This window comes from Magnolia sinica, chromosome 17, assembly GCF_029962835.1.
Source record: "Magnolia sinica isolate HGM2019 chromosome 17, MsV1, whole genome shotgun sequence".
NCBI classification, from domain to species: domain Eukaryota; kingdom Viridiplantae; phylum Streptophyta; class Magnoliopsida; order Magnoliales; family Magnoliaceae; genus Magnolia; species Magnolia sinica.
In genome coordinates, this window is record NC_080589.1 from 8138001 (window position 1) to 8156517 (window position 18517).

Consider the following 18517-nt stretch of genomic DNA (forward strand, 5'->3'; position numbering starts at 1 on the left):
AATTTATTGAAAATTATGACCGGCCCACCGGCAGACATACCTCGTTCACGTGTGCCCCACATCGTCAGATGATAGATCGGTTTCTGGGAGCCCCCTCCTGATGAATGGCCCAGATCTCGCAGCCGTGTACCGCGTCAGCACGCATGCCGAGAAACCCTCTGGGCGCGGATTGGATACTGACAAGGTCAGTAGCCAAATGGCCACTGAAGTGACGTCACAAAGCTCTGTGGACCCCACCACAATGCATGTGTTGTATCTATACCGTCCAAACATTTTTAGAGATCGTTTTATGACATTACGAAGAGAATGAAACAGATTTAAGTTTCAAGGGGACCCCACAGTGACATCCACCGTTCAAAACTTCTTAGGAGCCACAGTAGTTTCCGATGAAGCTGATATTTTTGTTTTCAATTCATCTATCTCTATGTTAACTTATGAATAGGATGGATCTCAAAAATACATCACCGTGGGCCCTTAAATGTTTCAACGGTGGGTGAGATGGCTCCTACGGTTTTCTGTGGTGGGTCCACTTGAAATTTAAATCTATCTCATTCTCTTCGTAATGCCATAAAACAATCTCTACAAATGGTTGGACAGTATGGATACAACACATGCATCGTGGTGGGGTCCACAGAGCTTGGTGACGTCACTTCAGTAGCGATTTTGGCTACTGACCTTGTCAGTATCCAATCCGCGCCCAAACCCTCTAGCCTCTGTACTCTACTCGCGCGAATCGCCTCAACAGGATGCAACTTCTCCCAAGCACATTACCACCCGCGGCCGGACGTCCGCCATTACACCACGTTCCAATCGAGCGCAGGTTAAGCCATCACTCCTACTGGCGCATTTTAACCCTCGCCGCCCCACCTATCCTCGTCCCGTGGTCGGAAGAAACAAAAAGACCGTTCTTTCTGCCATTTCCCCAACTTCAAATCAGATCGAATCTCCCCCTCTTTAATTTCGTTTTACAAAAACCCCCCTCGCTTCGTAATTTCTTTTCATCTCTGCCGCTCCATTGAAATGACAAAACCTTCTCCTAAAACTCCATTTCCAGATCTATAAGGTAAAAAACCCATTTTCTCGTCTCTCTAATTCTCGCCATTTTCTGTTCCATGGCGACGAGAAATCGAACCACGTTGTACAGAAAATACCGAGACAGTCTACGTACCGTCCGTTGCCCGGCGATCTCTTCCTCTTCGTCTCGGTCTACTCCATCTTCTTCTGCCGCGGGTGGGCCCGTGATCGAGCTAGCCACCTCGTCGCTGCTGCCTCCCAACCGTTCGTACGCTCCGCTCAGCACTGACGATCCTGGAATTTCCAGGTAGTTTTAGTTAATTACATTTTATCAGGCCCATTCGAAGATATTGAGATCCGAACGTGTTTTCCATCCGACTTAATGTTTTTTGCCGCAATTGGATCAGCGAAAGGGTTAGACTGTGTGTTTAAAGTTGCTAATTCACTAGTGTTGATCTTGAGGAGGAATTCCTTTCGTTATTTTACAGTGTAATTCCGGTGATTTGGATTTCTTGGTTTGTCTGGATTTAGTTGCGTAGTTCTGAAATGTTGGATGGAGATTCGCAGGATGGGGTTTTCAGCCTTGTTTGGATGTTGAATTGATTTGAATTGCATAATGCAGTTTAATAAAGTTGAAATGGCCGAAGTCGGGCTAGCTGATGTGCACCATGTCCAGCTGTTCAGGTGTGAGTTGATGGTCAAGTTGGATTTGTAAATGCTGTCTGATTTAGTAAGTTTGGTTAGAGTTGAGTTTAACCTTGTTATACTTAGGGTTAGGGTTTGCATGGGTTCTTGCTTATGCTGTAGATGATATATGGTTTAGTGGAATCAATGTAAAATAATATAATCTCAGAGGTTGATTGATGCAACCAGAAGCACGGGATGCAATTAGATGGTAAAAGATCTAGCTAAGAAGCTAAGATTAATGCAATACATGCAAGAGAATGGATATTTCCTCAAAAGAGAAAAGAAAACCTTCTTACTCTCAAAATGTCATAAAGAGATTATACGGCTAGCAAGCTTTTATTTAGAGTGTGTTTGGATTGTGGCTAAATTAGGGGAAGCATTCATATTACGTTGATAAGACATTTGAATTTGCTTGAGAAATAGAGGATGTTGTAATAAACTATACGCCTTTGCCTTTTCCACCTCAACAAGGCAATATAACCTTTCCCCCCCTAAAAAGTCGCAAAAGAGGTTTTCCCTCTGATATGATGTTTTAAATAGCTAAATTGAAGGTTCCTTTTATGGGGTTGCAATCCAAACACGTTAAAATGCAAAGGAAAAGCATTATTTAGGACTTCTCTTTAGCAAAATAAACAAGTGCAAAGGGTTTTCTTTCCCTCGAGTTGATGTCAGTTTACCATCCGCTTATGTCACAATTTTACTTTCCCTTGCATTCTCCTATTCTACATCCAACCCAAACAATCCCTTTCCCTTTTCATTTCCCACTATTTGGATTGCAATCCTACAAAGGGAAATATCATTTTCCTCCAATTTTTATTTTTATTTTTCCATTTAAAACGTCTCACAGAGGGAAAATATGGTTGTCGCTATTTGAATTTTTGGATAAAAAATGTGTTACTCTCTTGTTGAGGTGGGAAAGGCAAATGCATCTTGCCGCAACATTCTTAGCTTCCCAAGCAAGCGCAAATGTCTTGTTGATGTTCACTGAATGCGTCCTCTAGTTTAGCATGCTATAATATCTAAAGATGGAGGAAACCCTAATACTGATGAAAATACTAAAATACTCTCCTTGCTTATTTTACGATGACTTTTAGTAGGGGATGTGCTGGTCATTACAAGACAAGGAAAATAAGCAAAAGAAAAATAAACTAATATGTGTGTGAACATGGGGTCCCACGCATGTACTCATGCGAGGAGCACATGTGTCATCAAGTCAATCCACATGTGGTTGCATCATTGGTCCCCTTGAAGTGACCAAAACACTTAGAAATAGGCTGATTTTGTATCAATGCAATTGGTATGCTGTCTTCCACTTCATTTGATGGGAGTGTGGGGTAGGTGGCGATGGAAGTGGAATTGAAGAATATATTTGAAAGGGTTGATTACCATAATAAAGTCTCGGCACGGGTCATCTATCTATTGGAGGAGATAAGCCAAACACAAACATAGATGATGCCTACTTTGACATTGGTTCCCTAGGAGGTGGTCCTGTAGTTAGTCGTTGGTACAACCCATAAGGTCCAGCTTGGGCCTAGGATGCAGATTGTGGGAAGGGAACAAGGTTGAAGGTGAAGAGAATTTTCAGGCCTGAACAATTAGGGTCCAATTTCTAAATTTGACAAAGAGGATTATGATGGCTTGGGTTTTTTTTGGACAGAACAAATTGAAAAGGTTCAAAAGGATCAACTGGATTTCCAATGATCAGAAGGATCAACTAGATCTCCAATGATTATATGGTTCCCTAGCATTAGTGCATGTCATGGGTGATGCGATTCTCCCACAGTTCTAGTGGATGGAGTGGATTATTGGGGGATGAGTTGGCTCAATTTACATGGCCTTATTTTTTACATTTTAGTCCTCTGACATATGGAGAGCACATTGTAGAAACTTTAATGGATTGAATCTAGGCCAGAATGTGAAACTAAGTTGGAGAAATTGGCTAATTGAACAGTTGATTGTGCACAGTCATTCTTGGTTGGTTGGCTCGCATCGAGTCACCAAGATGAAATTAGAATCACAATCAATGCTCTAGAGCCTACGACTCTTTTTACAAGCTTTTGTGTTAACCCTATTCCTAGAGGAGGTTGCACAAGTGAGCAGGATATAGTCATGGCCAATCGTAATTCTTAAATTAGTTGCTCCTTTGCAAGTGATATGGGTCCCTCCACTTAACTAGACGCTCTTGCCTTTTGAGGTGGTAAAAAGGAGGATAAGGGGTTATGTATTAGTCATGATGAGAGATTTGTTACAAGCCACCAATGCAAGGCCAAACTTGCAATTTTATAGGGTTTTCAGATGTGATGATCAGGTGAACCTAGGGTGATGGGTTAACAAATTGCTATTAGAAATCACAAAATCCACCATCAAAGAGGATTGTAGACTTCCACCCTTGGGGATGGGTTGGGGGGAGTGAGATGTGATATATTCAAGCTTTTTTAAAAAAAACCAAAATGACCCTAAGGTTTGACCGATGCTAGTGTTTGACTTCCCTTCCCATTTTCTTTTATTTTTTTGGCCCTTTGACGGTTTTTGAATTTTTGCATGGATGAAAATGCCCTTGTTGCAAGCTGGAATTCATACGATAGTTGAGTGCTTGAGAAGTTAATAACACCCTTTTAAAGTGTGTGGAGTGGGTCCTATTAAACCATTATTGGACCCACTTCATGGAAGATCCGATCCGCTCATTTTAATTGGCTAGTCCTGGAACCCTGAAAAGCACTGGGTTGAATCCGATTCAAGCCCTCTGTGGCCCATAAATGACATTAACGTTGGCCGTTCATTCCCAATTGTTTCCTCTACTGTAGTCCACCCGTGTTGTTGTTTTTCCTCAAACTTAGGGCCATGCCGTAAAATTAAAACTCCCATCGACTGGACAACATGGATTTCACTCATAACCACCTAGTGGGCTCCACAAGAGTTGTTCGAGAGCTCATATGTGGGATCAAGATGAAGGAGAGCGCCATTTGCCATTTTTTGAGTTTTTTCCAGAGAGGGGAACCACCACATATTTTGAAGGTTCCGACGGTTGGAAGGTAGTTATGTGGAGCCACCACACTCTCCAGCAACCATCCGACGTTGTCTTTGCTTCTTTTGATTTTTTTTAAAAATATTATTATTATTATTTTGCAGGGTATCAGTTGGAGATGGTTTTGCGAGTTTGATATTGGGAGAAGGAATGAAATTTGAAAGTTTGATGTGTTACCATTTGTAGTTTGATGAGAGTTTGATATTGGTAGTTGTTTTTCATGGAGTTTTTTTTTTTTCCTTTTTTCTTTTCTTTTGAATTCGATGGGGGATGTGTGTTGAAAATGATAACATTCACATTGGTGATCCCTTTGAAAATGCGCAACATCGATCCCTTAGAAAATGCGCAACATCGATCCCTTTGAAAATGCATAACGACAATCCTGTGCACAACGGGATCACCGATGTGAATGTTGTCATTTCACCAGGTCTCCCCCATAAAACTTCAAAGAAAATAAATTCGATGAAAAACAACTGCCAATGTCAAACTCCCATCAAAATACAAATGGTAACACATCAAACTCCCAAACTTCAATCATTATCCCAATATCAAACTCGCATAATCATCTCCAACTGATACCCCACCAAAAAATAATTAAAAAACTATGGAAATCGGTGAAGACAACGCCGGAGGTTGGCCGGAGAGTGAGGTGGCCCCATAGTCAATAGCTCAAATGGTCGGAATAGGTGGTGGTCCTCCTTGGAAAAAAATCCTTTTTTTTTTTTTGCAGAAATGGGTTCTCGACATCATCTTGGCCCCACAAAAGGCCATATGGACTTTTGTGGGGCCCACGGGTCGTCATGAGTGAAATCCATGCCATCCATTCAGTTGAGATTTTAATTTCAGAACGTGCACAAGAATGATGGAAAAGCTTACACAAGTGAACCACACCAGAGGAAACAACTGGGGATGTGTGGTTAAGTTAACGCTATTTGTGGGTCACAAATGGCTTGAATCGGAATTAACTCAATGGGATTGACAAAATAAAATGAGCGGATCAGATCTCTCGTGGAGTGGACTCAATCATATGTTTTAATGGGACCCACTCCATACATTTGGAAATGTCACTCTTAACTTCTCGAGCATTCAATGGTCATACAAATAGTAGCTTACAGCAGGGGTAATTTGGTCCGTGAAAAAAAATCAAAACCTATCAAAGCGCAAAAAAAACAAGGGAATGGAAAGTGGAGTCAAAGACTAGCATTGGTCAAACCTTCCGGCGATTTTGGTTAAAATCCCTATAATCAACTACTTACATGTGAGTTTCCACATGTTTGAGTTGGGTTAGGAAATATCTTAGTTAGAAGGCTTGGTTAGAGTCTAGTTAATTGAGGTCAAAGTTAGTGTTAGCTTATTTGATTTCTTGCTTATGTTGTAAATGTGATTTGATTTTGTGGAATCAATTAGAAGTAATCTAAGTTTTGGAGGTTGATTCCCTCGAAGAGATGAAAACACTAGATATTCTCAGCATCATATCAGTACTTTACTCTATTCTAGTGAAGAAACTAGCCTCCAAATTGAAACTAAGGTCATTAAGGAATCATGTAAAACACATGAAATTGTGTTCTTGGCAGTTTCATGAATTCAAGTGTTGTGCCCCCATGTTGGTTATTTGGATGCTGAATTGGATTATTGTAGTTCGAATGAGAATCCAAATGCACCCCTTAGTCGGTGACACATAACGTTTGGAATTTCAATTTTGCTGCGGTCTGGTAATTGTTAGGTTAGAGCTAGAAAGGTGTTGAGATAATTGGGAGATCCACGTCTATATGTGCTAATAAAGTTATAGAAGAAAATTTCAGTGGGTCTGTTTGATTATGGTGTAACTAAACCCTTCCAAATACATAATTTCATGGCAAACATAAATGGTTAATGGATTAGAAGTTGAGATGAAAAAGCTGTTGGGTAGGCCCTTCTTTGGATCTTTTCCACTTCCTTTGACGGCCTAGTTATTGTGGAGGGAATTTCTTCTGATGTGACCAATTGGGCGCTGAACAAGGTGGCAGGGCCTTGGAAATTGGGTTACTATTTGAAATAAGGGATCTATTTGGTATAAACATATCATTTTCCTTGGTTTCTAGTTTCTACAGTAACAGAAGCCAATGGCACCACATGATCTTGCAAAAGATGGTGTTCAACAGTTGGCAATTTGTATCAGGGATTCCATCTTTCTAAAAAAAAGCAGAAGTGGTTTTCCTAGAATAATAATCCCTTTTGATTATTTGGTGTGATTATTCTCCTCCTTTGATTTCTATTACTATCTCCCTAGAAAATTCTTCCACCTTACTTCACTGGCTTGCTTGAAAATTGTCTAAAAAGTAAAAACCTATCAAGCTATCAAATTATGTTTGGTTGTTAGTACAATTCATATATCAAATTATGTTTGGTTGGTTGGTTGTTCTGCTTTTAGTGTACCATTCATACAATAGATTCATGTTTGTGAATCCACACTGTGGTGTAATGATATAATTTATATATGAGAAACCATTGTGAGCCTCCGCCATGCCAGTTTTAGAGTCCAGGTAAAGAGGTAGGTTGATATCTGATGGGCAGCAGATCACTAAAGCTGTTGCCACTCTACAATTTAATAGTTGACTCCAAATTGCCGGGAGAGAGGTTAAGATGAGGATGAACCATATTGTGTATGTCCGTCTGTATTTCCTGAACCTTGTTTTTCAAAATGTACTGCACTTGTGATCTATGAGACTAAGAACATCCATCTGTGTATTGACGTTTTAAAATGGTGAAATATGACTCGAAGAATTTGCTTTTCATTTCTCTTGTTTACAAATTTGTAGGTGTGGAGTAGTTAATGACTTGCTGAGTCAAGATTCTATGATCAAGTAATTTAGTTCTGAAAACCTTGTTTTTGAACCTTGATGGACTCATATCCTAATTGTATTTTCTGGATAAAAAATACAATCAGACACCGGTGGTGCACCCATGGCTGGTATTTCTGTAATGAACTACCTTTGAAGGTTTCTGATGCTATTTTCTTAAAAAAATGGTGGTGATGGTTTGGGAAAGAGAAAGAAGCCCTCTGGCGCAAGGTTATAGCAGAGAAATATGACAAAGTTGGTAGAGGATGGAACCCCAGCTTGTCCTGTAGATCCCCCATGTCCAAAATATGGGAAGATATCATTAGTATGGGGAACACGTAAAAACCTTGGGTTAAAGTCTTATCAGATGGCTTCTGATTTTTAGTGAATACTGGAGATTTTTTTTTTTTTTTTGGGAAGACGAATGGATACGGATGCTCATGAGCATCATGTGTCAGTTAAGGAATGCTCAGAGCAAGTAGGGAACCGGTTAGAATACTCTGCTGAAGAACCTTAAAGATGTAGAGATAGAGGACTTCCAAGCACTGATGCAAATCCTAACTGAGGTTTGCATATCACCCCTTGCCAAAGATTCTTGTACCTGGAAGTATGTAACTTGTAGGTGTTTCTTGGTTAAGTTGCATTTCCGTGTCTAAACTTTAGAGGACAAAGTGGGCTGCCTTCTTGAATCTGGGAGACCAACTTCGTTGGGAAATATAGAAAGAAAGGAACAATTGGATTTTCAACAACTCCCAGATTTTTTTTTTTTAATGAATGGTGAGAAACTTTATTGAAAACATAGGAACTGGTACAACAAGAGAGGGAGAAGCATAAGCAAGGGCCCCTTCTCAAATCAAACCAATATAATAAGGCCCAAACCCAAACATCCCATACAAATACCCAATAACTATGGTGTGCTGTAGTGGCCATTACAGGGCTGTATTGGCTGTTATGTAATGGTGCCAACCGTTATGTGTTGCCGGGTCGTAACGGCATTTACAGAAAAAAATGACCCGTTTACAGGGCTAATACAAGGTTTTTATTTTATTGTTTTTAGAGACCGCAACGGCCAGTACAAGGTCTGTAATGGGTCGTAACGGTTATGGCCCATATCGTAACAGTAATGATGGGTGAAAAGAGGAATTTTCAAAGAAGTCATATCCATTTTTTGGGAAGATCTTTGGCTAGGCGATCGAGTGCTTAAGAGGAAATTCCTTTTCTAGCCCTCTTAGTGTCGGATAGGAATATTTCTGTGGCTCGATGTTTCTCCAGATCTGGCAAGGAGATGGTGTGGGCACCCCCTTGTCGAAGAAGCCCTTTGGATGAGGAGGTTGAGGAGTATATTATTCTTTTGGATAGGCTAAACAATGCAGGGGCATTTTCATGCTGGGCTCGAGTGGGGTTGCCTGTGGGATGCAGGGGCACACTCGGGGTGGGTGGCCCGTGTGAGGCGGGCCCCACATGTGTGAAGTGGGTGGCTCGTGTGAGGTGGTACCCATGTAATGTGGGGCCCACGAGGGGGGTTCGGCCGAGGTCCTAACCCATGGGATGTGGGGCCTGGGCTATGAGATAAATGGATTAATTCGCCATGCTCTATCTGTTCAAGCTTTTAAAGCAAGTGGTTAACTATCCTGCATCACCAGAACTCATCAAGCCTGGGGATTTGTTGGACGATTCGGTAATTTGGAGGGTGTATACTCGTAATTTAAAATTTGTCTCAAAAAAATTTAGAGGGTTCATAGTTCAGTGAGGTTATCGATTCGATCCTTCTATAGGTTGTTCACTATTTCTCCTTTCCCTTCCTGTCGTAATTGTAGGTTGCAGAAATACGGCAGCCCCCACCCTAAGCCTAAGGTAGCTGCTGCCTTTATTTGGTTAGAGGGAAGGAATAGAATGCTTACTATGATAATCTCATTAAGCGGTCCTTGGTGCTGCCCAATATATGTGTTATGTGTATGAGTGACGCTGAAATGGTGGACCATTTATTCCTATACTGGCCATTTGCAAGGAAGATTTGGGAGCTTTTCATTTCAAATATGAATATTCATTGGGTGATGTTGGGTTCGTTTCTGGAATTCTTGGCCAGCATGGCATGAGGGAGGTGCGGGTAAGGATTGGAAGGTGGTGTGGAGGCTGGTGGCGTTTGGCGGTGCTTTGGGCCATTTGGTGTGAAAGGAATAGTCAGTGTTTTGAGAACAAATCTGAATTTATTTTGTTTGGGTATTCGGAGGACTGCTTGGGTAGTTGATTGGGCTTCTGGCAGTGTGGAGGTAGATGCTTGTGTCGTAATTGCTCTTATGGGATTGCAAATTATTATTATTATTTTTCCTTTTTTCTTTATTGGTATGTATTCATTTCCATCATTGTCCCGAAGCCGCTTATCAATAAAGTTGTAGAAAAAAAATGCAACTTAATGGTGGTGGCTGTTATGGCCACCGTTACCATTATGGCACAGCTTGCGGCACTAACTCATCCCTATTACAGACATGAACTGAATGCACCCTGATTAGCAAGTGCGTCTGCCTCAGAGTTTGCCTCTCTAGGGATAAACTTTAACATGATTGGATGATCCCAGCACAATTCTCTGGGTTCATCAGTTATATTTGTGAGCCTCCATGGATGGTTGCCACCAGTGGCCCACGCAATCACATTGAAAGAATCTCCCTCAACGATAGCAAGGAGAAGGCTTAGGTGAGATCCAGCCTAATCACGTTGAGGAGAGGAACAGCTTTAACCTTATTTGATTCTGCAATACCGATTGGCTGAGAAATTTGGCCATACAGCGCCCTTGTAATCTCACACTAAGCCACCTACTTCCTCAGGCCTGCCCTAGATTCCCAAAAGAATGCCAATTGACATTAGCTTTATACGTACCTGGCTTTGGAGGCATCCATCCTGCGCCTACTACACCTGGGGCTGACCCTCATGCCAAGATCTCATTCCAATTCCTGACCATTATAGATGCAGAATATCCCTTAAATATTGGTAACACTGAGCCCAGTTGATCATGGATGCCACAATCCTGTAAACCACCTGGTCTTCCTTTGATGAAACAATCTGAAAATCCAAGCATTACACTCTTTCCAAATGAACCAAAAGCCTGGGAAATGTAATCATCCTCCATATGACCTTCCTGCATGGGCCCCAAGCCTATGCCATTGATAAGGTTAAGAAATCGTTATTTGCATAGGTAAGTGTTATCAGCCAAATTTCAGTGGGTGGTCTTCGGTTGATGTTTTTAAAGAGTGGTCTACTTTATTAGCTGCTGGCCACATCTCCTCATCTTCCAATGGTTTGGAGCCTGCCTCCTTCAGGAATATTCAAAACGAACTTTGGCGGAATATCATGCAATGGTGGTATCAATGTGGGTGGTATGGAAATACTTGAGGATGCGGCGGGATCGCTGGTCACTGCATTCTACGGTCCCATCTCCCACTGTGATCCGCCAAAAGCAGAGGCTCTAGCACTGAGAGAAGCCCTCCACATTTTACTGTCGAACTGTTTCGGGCCGACCGTGGTCGAGACTCGAGAGCCATGCCTCCAATGTTAGATGGACAGAGATGGAGAAGAACCTTGGTCTTTGCATGGCATTATAAATGATACCGGTTTATATTTATCCAGGTTAAATATTTCATTTAACAGGATGAGGCTAGAATCTAACAATGTAGGTATGACTTTGGCTCGTGAGGGCTCTATTAGGCCGGATATGTATCTCAGAACTTTGGTTCCTTTCTGATGCTCTGATGAATCTTATTTTGTGGTTGCTAGATAAGAAAAGGAAAGAAAGAAAGAAAAAGAAAAAATCTTATGCTGTTGGCATGTGTTGCTATCAATATAGCTAGTCTTTTAAAAGATGCCATACCTTCAAAGTAAGAATTTGTCTGCATGCTGCAGTAGGGGCGCTCTTACAGTGGGTCTACCTCCAGCTTGGGTGGATGTTTCCGAGGAAATAGCTGCAAATATGCAACGGGCACGGACAAAAATGGCAGAGCTAGTCAAGGCGCATTCCAAGGCATTAATGCCCTCTTTTGGAGATGGCAAAGAAGATCAGCATGTGATTGAGGTCCTTACTCAAGAGATAACACATTTGTTAAAGCAGTCCGGGAAGAGATTACAGAAACTTTCTGCAAGTGGGACTTCTGAGGATTCAAGTGTCAGAAAAAATGTACAGGTGTGGTGATGATAATTACTATAGTTTAGTTCATGAGGATTTATCAAGAAATACATGTAATTTCCTTTTTTGATGATTGCTTTGTTACCTATTTTCAATTGTACTCGGTGATGGTTGTTGACTGCTGGCTTTTGTTTTTGAAGCCACTGGATCCAGGGTCTTCCCTTTGTGACTTACATGCAATATTGAGTAAATACATGCATAATGATGTTTCTAGCATTAAATTTTTTTTGAAAGGTGTTTCTAGCAAAAAAGTTAAACACGTAAGAAAGAAAATTCTAATTTCTTGACCTATTTTTGGAAATTTGGATGACTCTTCTATTTCTGCTATTGAGGATTTGAAATTTCATGGAATATCTGTGGATATGGATCCATCTATCTCCATGGATGATGGCGGAAAGCCGCAAAATGGAAGGAGTTGACACTGACTGCTTTTGAGCACCTGCTCAAGGCCAGTTAGAAACCCAAATTTTGTAAACAGTCGACTCATTTATAGCCTATAAAACTAGAGATCTAGGCAAGTGGCTCACTGATGAGGAAGGAGGGTGTTACCATGTTAGGCACCTTCCCCACCTGCAAAATTTGCTTTTCTCTACTCCATCAAAGGAAGCGAAAATCTGTTGAATTGAATTTCTGTATGGTCTTTCAAAAATCTAAAAAATGAAAGTGTACTGCAGAAAGGAGAAAGTATGCTTATTGTTGTTGTGAATTTGTCTTTGAATGACTCTGACATTGATAAACTTGAATTACGACTGAGGGTCTTTCTTGCTTTTTTTTCTTCAGCTTGAATTGTAACTGGAATGATAAAGTCGTAGAGATCAATGTCTTCTTACTAGAGAAAGGTTATCAGAGCTGTATCTCAAAACCCAGATACTGAGGCATGGTCAGCCATCTTAGATCTGAAACCTGAGTCCTCTTGAAGACCTTTTGCTTTTCCTTTCTTTTCTCTCTGATTCTGCTGAATTGTTTTCTTTATTGCAGGAATTTTAGTGTGAGTGATGATCTCCTTAGGCTTAAGCTGGAGAAATCAAGGAGGCAAGATCCCTTTTGTAAGAGAGATGGGCTATTTATATAGAGCTAGGATGGCTGGGTGGTAATTTGAAGGAATTTAAGGGGCTTCCTAAATGATAATTACTTCAGGGATGGTTGACAAGTGGTACAAAAGGGGCTGTTGATTTGGCTGTTGGATGGTGATTTAAGGATGTTTGGAAGGAAAAGTTAGTTGTGGGAAAGATTCCAAAACAATGACTTTGGAGGTACGAGATGAATCCGCATCTCTAAATCTTATTGTTTGAGAGGGTACATTGGGATTTTTCCCTAGGCAAATTAGTTAAGAGGGGTAGGTTCTGTAATTAGAAGATGGGTTTGGGGCTAACTTAAGTCCTAAGGGTGGTTTAAATGAATAATGATTCCAGTTTTTGGGGGAGTTAGGGATTTGAATTCTTGCAGTGGCAATCTGGTAAATTCTGCTAAAAATAATGCAGAGAATTAACGTGCACAACCATTTTCTCTCATGTATATCTTCACACAGACCTCTGTTTGGAGCGATCTAAGGTTCATTGTTAAGCTGGTTTAAAGGGCTATAAAAAAAGGACCCTAAAAACATGAAATCGTGTACATGAGGCTGGAAAAATTGGGACATGAAAGCAGCATTTTGTAGTAAAGGCTGCCAGGTTGGCAGAAAATGAATTTCCGCCATCTATAACTGCGTTGCTGTCCAGCGGGAAAAAAGATCTATGTCGCTCAGAGAACTATGAAGGAAACTGACCAGCTGGCAGAAGAAAAAGTATTTCCTCAGCTAGAGAAGTCTGCAATAGAAAGCATGTGGGCCTCAGACCAAGCTGGCCTGGGTCCCACTCCTTCCATTTCTGGGTTCAATTGTTGTGAGAACTTTTGGCAAAGCTTTAGGTGGTGGTCTAAAAGGGGATTTTGGGTAGTTTATGGCTTAGGTTGGCTTGAGTCAATTTGATTTAGGATTGGTTTCTGTGTGTAGCTAAATTTCTGCAACAGCGATGGTTGAAACATCACCCTCTTTCAAAGAACAATTGAGACAAATCATTGGGATTCACATGAGCTGGAATATTTCTCAATTCTCAGCAAGATTTTTGAAGAAATACGGACAATTTTTTTTTTTTTTTTTTATATATATATATATATATATATATATATATATATATATATATATATATATATATCAATTTCCCAGGGAAAAAGTTCTCGTATTTTCTTTTTAAAGCATTGGTTTCAAAATACTGAGAATTTTCTGATATCTTATCTGGGATTTCTGTATCTCTTGAGATGAGAAGCAGATGACAGAATCCTGAGAAATCCAATCAGCCAAGATTGACCCTGCTGTGGGTGCAGATATGTGTGCTCATCTCTAAACTTCTGGAACTATTATTATTTTCCAGGAACACTTTGTTTCATGCATGTAAAGATCATTACCTTAGCTTTGCTTGAATTGAATGAGCAGCCTGGTTATATATCATTTGCCGATTTGAACTTATTATTTTCTCTCTCAGTTGTGGCCTTTTGTAATGGATATTAATTACTCTGAATGTTTCTCCTACAGCGGTCTCTTGCAACTGACCTTAAGAATCTTTCAACAGAGCTTCGGAAAAAACAATCTGCTTATTTGAAGCGCCTCCAACAGCAAAGAGAGGTATGGTTGGAAATTTTCTATCATTCAGCTTTTCCTATAAATTTCTTCCTTCTATTTCTTAGAAAGACTGCCATGCCTGGTGCTATTGCGAGATATTTAAGTGCTGTGCAACTCTTGTTATTGTGCTTCTGAGTTCTTATTCATCATTGCTTTGTGGTGTAGGGTCAAGATGGGGTTGACTTGGAGATGAATTTATCCAAGGTGGAAGATGATGACTTTAGTGATGTGGTAGGCTATTTTTCTTATTTATAATGTTTAGTTAAAGCTGTATTACTCTCAATCTTGATAATTCATGGAATGATAGCTGAAACCTGAAAACTTGATGGCAAGGATATTAAATGTGTGGGCTCAAACCTGTTATGCTATGATAAATTGAAATCCAGAGTCTTAAAGAGGCAATATCTGCAAGTTCAAAGACCCATGCTATGACCTAATATGGCCAACTAGCATTGCCATTGTGTAATGGTAATGGCATGTTATCCAGCCTAAAAATGGGGAAAATGGAAAAAAAAAAAAAAAAAGGAAAAGAGAAAAAAAAGAGAGGAGGAGATATCAGAACTACGAGAAAATAACAGCCTTTTTGTTTTTGTATCGAAGAGCTGCGTCAGTACAATGATCTAGTGCTGTTATATTTAAAAAAAGGTCTTGTGTAACTAACTGCTGTTATTTAAAAAATAATGTCTGTTTTTTAATATTCCCATTCCATTACATAACCCATGACAGGTGAGCAATTAGTTTATACAGTCAGACATATATTTGGACACTCCAAGGTTGGAGACCTTAATCCGAGCTGATTATAAAATCTTATCTCCACGAACTGTATAAGGCATGCTATGTGCATGCATTTGTACAGAAATGTTTTTGGTTGGGCTCATTATGTTTTTTTTAGTATTTACTTCGACTCTTCGAGCTAATTGAATCTCTTATTTTTTCAGGGTTTTAATGAGTACCAAATGTCCAAGCTGAAAAGAAGTGAGGCATTCACGGCAGAAAGGGAGAGAGAGATCACTCAGGTAAAATAAAAATAAAAATTCAGCCGTTGATTCCTTTCTCAATCTGATATAGACCTTGTCCTTGTCTAACCTGAAGTGTCCTTAGGTTGTCGAATCAGTAAATGAGCTTGCCCAAATCATGAAGGATCTCTCAGTCCTAGTCATAGACCAGGTTAGAAACTATACCACCTACACCCTCTTCTCAAGCTCTACAACCCTCATTATTTTAGGGTGTCTAACTGGGTCCATTTCCATGAGCAGGGGACCATCGTCGATCGGATTGACTACAACATTCAGAATGTGGCAGCTTCAGTGGAGGAAGGCTTTAAGCAGTTGCAGAAGGTCCTCTATCTCTTTATTAATAAGATTTCAAATGGTGGACTTCCCATCTATTCGGATCATCCAATCAATAGGTCACCTTTATGCATTGGCCACGCCCTTAAAACTCAGATCAGTCGGATGATCTCCAAAGTCTAATAGCTTGCAGTGAATTTTGGTCTGTGGCCCATCCAAGAGCCTGACATTAATTGGACAGTCTGGATTGATTAGAACATGAAGAAATTGTGGAGCAATACAGCGGTGTCCTGTACCACTAAAGCTCAGGGTATTCACCCGTTTGGATCTTCTGATTGGCTTGGTTCCTGGACTATTGCTGATCCAAAAAGGTAACCAAGAGACAGGACAGTTTGGAACAATGTTGCCTAGATTGTGAATTGCTCCAGTATGGGGCATGGGAACTGGTAAGCGGGCTACTTTCTCCAAAAGTGGTACCATAGGGGTAGGATGACGTCGGTATCTCCAGTACATTCACTAGTCAGATGCGATATAATTCTATGAATGAATTGATATTGTAGTTTGAGCTTTGTTAAGCATACATTCGTGCTAAAGCTAATGTACATGCTACATGCGGTTGCAGGACCCAATCCATCCATGAGTTTTGTCCGACCTTGTACATGTTTTCCCAATACAAATCTGGTCCACTTAGCATGTGGGCCCCAATATTGGGAACAGGTGGATGGGTTAGAAAAGTTCAACCAGGATTTTCAGAGCTGTACATTTGTTTTGTAAACTGTGGCCCACCTGACTAGTGGATCAACCTGATTCTTCGGCTAGGTCATCGATAGACTGGTGCCATTCTAATGAATGGATTGGACCTCATGCATGCTCGCACATATGGCATGTACTTAGCGTAATTGCATGCATGTTGGCTCGGCAAAGCTCTTGCAATTTATACGAAATGATGAAAGTTATTACCGCTTCCGCATGCTTGATATCATATTATATATGCATGCCACTGTGTAAATCAGATTATAAATCTCCACATTCTAATCATAAATTTATATTACAACTTAATCAGTAATTAGATTATTGAACCATAATTTTGGGTCAGTGAAAGCAGTGATCCGGATCGCAGATGACCTGTAATTTGGATCATGCAATTCAGAATGGAAAATTTAGGAAATTTGGTGTTTCAAGAAACAATGGTTTGGATCCATGACCACATTCACCAATTGTCTTGTTAGGAAACCCCATGTTGACATGCACTGTTGAAGCACCTGCATGTCTTCCAAGTAGGTTTTTCTGCTGAAAAAGCTGAGATTGGATTTCCTGTTACATGCTTGAAACGTTTGGGCTTGTCTCGACTTGCAGGCAGAGAAAATACAGAGAAAGGGAGGAATGGTGATGTGTACGACGGTACTCGTAATCATGTGCTTCATCATGCTGGTTCTTCTAATTCTCAAGGAGATATTCTTGTGATCCATGCATTACCAACCCACATCCAACATCCGATAAATAGTCTTTCATTCACAGCCTCCCCTGAGAAACAAAAAATTTGTGGGACCCACACTACAGAAGCTCTTCAGAACAGCTCCGTTTGTCGGCTAGAGCAGGCAAAGCTTATCAGTTTGGGAATCGTGGAGGGGATGGCTGCCCAAGAAGCAGCACATGCCGAGCGCGTTCTTCCGTTTGCATAGTGTTGCGGCACAGATGGGGTTGCGATTATCATATACCCCTTCAATTTTGAAGGTTTTTTTTTTTTTTTTTTTTTGAGCTTTTACTGGAGAAGAGATGAGCTTCTCTGGCTACATTGATTCATTCGGGCAAATCTTGTGCAATAAGATACACAACACCACGAATTCAGGGCGGTTGTATTTTGGCGGTTTCATCATTCTCGAGTATTATGTCGAGTTACAGTTGCATTTGGACTCAACCCAACTATGTTCTTGTAAGGAGTTTTGTGAGTGACAATGGCTGATTTTGACTCAACCTATCCCAAAAAAAAACATAGTGGATGTGGGGCCCGTAGTAAAAAGGGCAAAATCATTATTTCACATATGGGAATCTTTGCTTTTCACTGCAGTCCCACAGCTGACAAGAGCACGTGGTTCTATTTTATTAGGCTATTCAGGAGTTACAGGTAACCCTGGCTACAGGCAATTCGCCTATGTTTTTTAGTACCCCAAATTGGCATTTGATTGGAACCTGCAGGTGGGGTGAATTCTATTTTGAAACCACGAAGCATCCAGGTTGGCATGGAAGAGAGTATCTGAATTGGCTTGCTACCAATTCGCCGTTTTTCTAACCTGAACTAATAACAAGTATCCTCTTTTCAACTATTTGCTAAATATCCCCAGATACTTCCAAACGTTCCTAATCCATACTGGTAACTATGGGTGCATTTGGTTGCACCAAATGTCATGAAATTAATTTCATGACATTTGGTGCAACCAAACGCACCCTATGCTATGTAAAAGTCAAAATGATCATCCGTTCAGAACTTCTATAATGATGAAAATATCCTCCATTTAGAACTTATCCTATGTGGTGGGTCATAGCAGAGAGGTACTTGGGTGTTGTTTGGCAACTTGGATTTGGATTTTAATTTAAGAATTCAGATCTAGGATTTTCAACACCCGAGAATTTCATTCTATCAATTGTGTTTGGCCGCCTATTTCAATGAAGAGGAAAGAGTAGCTATGACAGTAGGAGAAGATTGGAAATTCTAAGACTTTATATCCATCATTTAGAGAAGAATAAAAATCTCCTTCTGAGAATTTTCAACCTTTGGTGGATTTGAAATTCCCCAAGATCCAAGATTGAAAATTCTAATTGCCCAAAATCCAAGCTGTGAAATGAACCCTTGGT

At 40.5% G+C, this 18517-nt stretch overlaps 1 protein-coding gene across 4 annotated transcripts; it reads left to right on the forward strand.

Moving 5' to 3' along the window:
• The first annotated feature begins 740 nt into the window (after positions 1 to 740).
• On the forward strand, positions 741 to 17417 carry LOC131231849 (syntaxin-43-like). Of its 4 annotated transcripts, none has more exons than XM_058228156.1 (9): positions 741 to 1321; positions 11443 to 11716; positions 14289 to 14378; positions 14541 to 14606; positions 15314 to 15391; positions 15477 to 15542; positions 15632 to 15712; positions 17021 to 17065; positions 17183 to 17417. In XM_058228156.1, exons 1-9 carry the CDS (start codon positions 1113 to 1115, stop codon positions 17255 to 17257), a joined length of 984 nt encoding a protein of 327 aa, XP_058084139.1. In that variant the 5' UTR covers positions 741 to 1112; the 3' UTR covers positions 17258 to 17417. The 4 variants fall into 4 exon arrangements, with proteins under 4 accessions (XP_058084139.1, XP_058084138.1, XP_058084141.1 ...); XM_058228155.1 differs by having other exon boundaries at positions 742 to 1321; positions 11440 to 11716; XM_058228158.1 differs by having other exon boundaries at positions 742 to 1321; positions 17021 to 17417.
• The last annotated feature ends 1100 nt before the right edge of the window (positions 17418 to 18517 follow it).

Bases quoted from the DNA above. Each gene is read 5' to 3' on its own strand.
- LOC131231849 (XM_058228155.1), top strand. From the start codon at position 1,113: ATGGCGACGAGAAATCGAACCACGTTGTACAGAAAATACCGAGACAGT. The intron at 15,392-15,476 runs GTAAAATAAAAA...AAGTGTCCTTAG, and splicing joins GGGAGAGAGAGATCACTCAG to GTTGTCGAATCAGTAAATGA. The intron at 15,543-15,631 runs GTTAGAAACTAT...TTCCATGAGCAG, and splicing joins CAGTCCTAGTCATAGACCAG to GGGACCATCGTCGATCGGAT.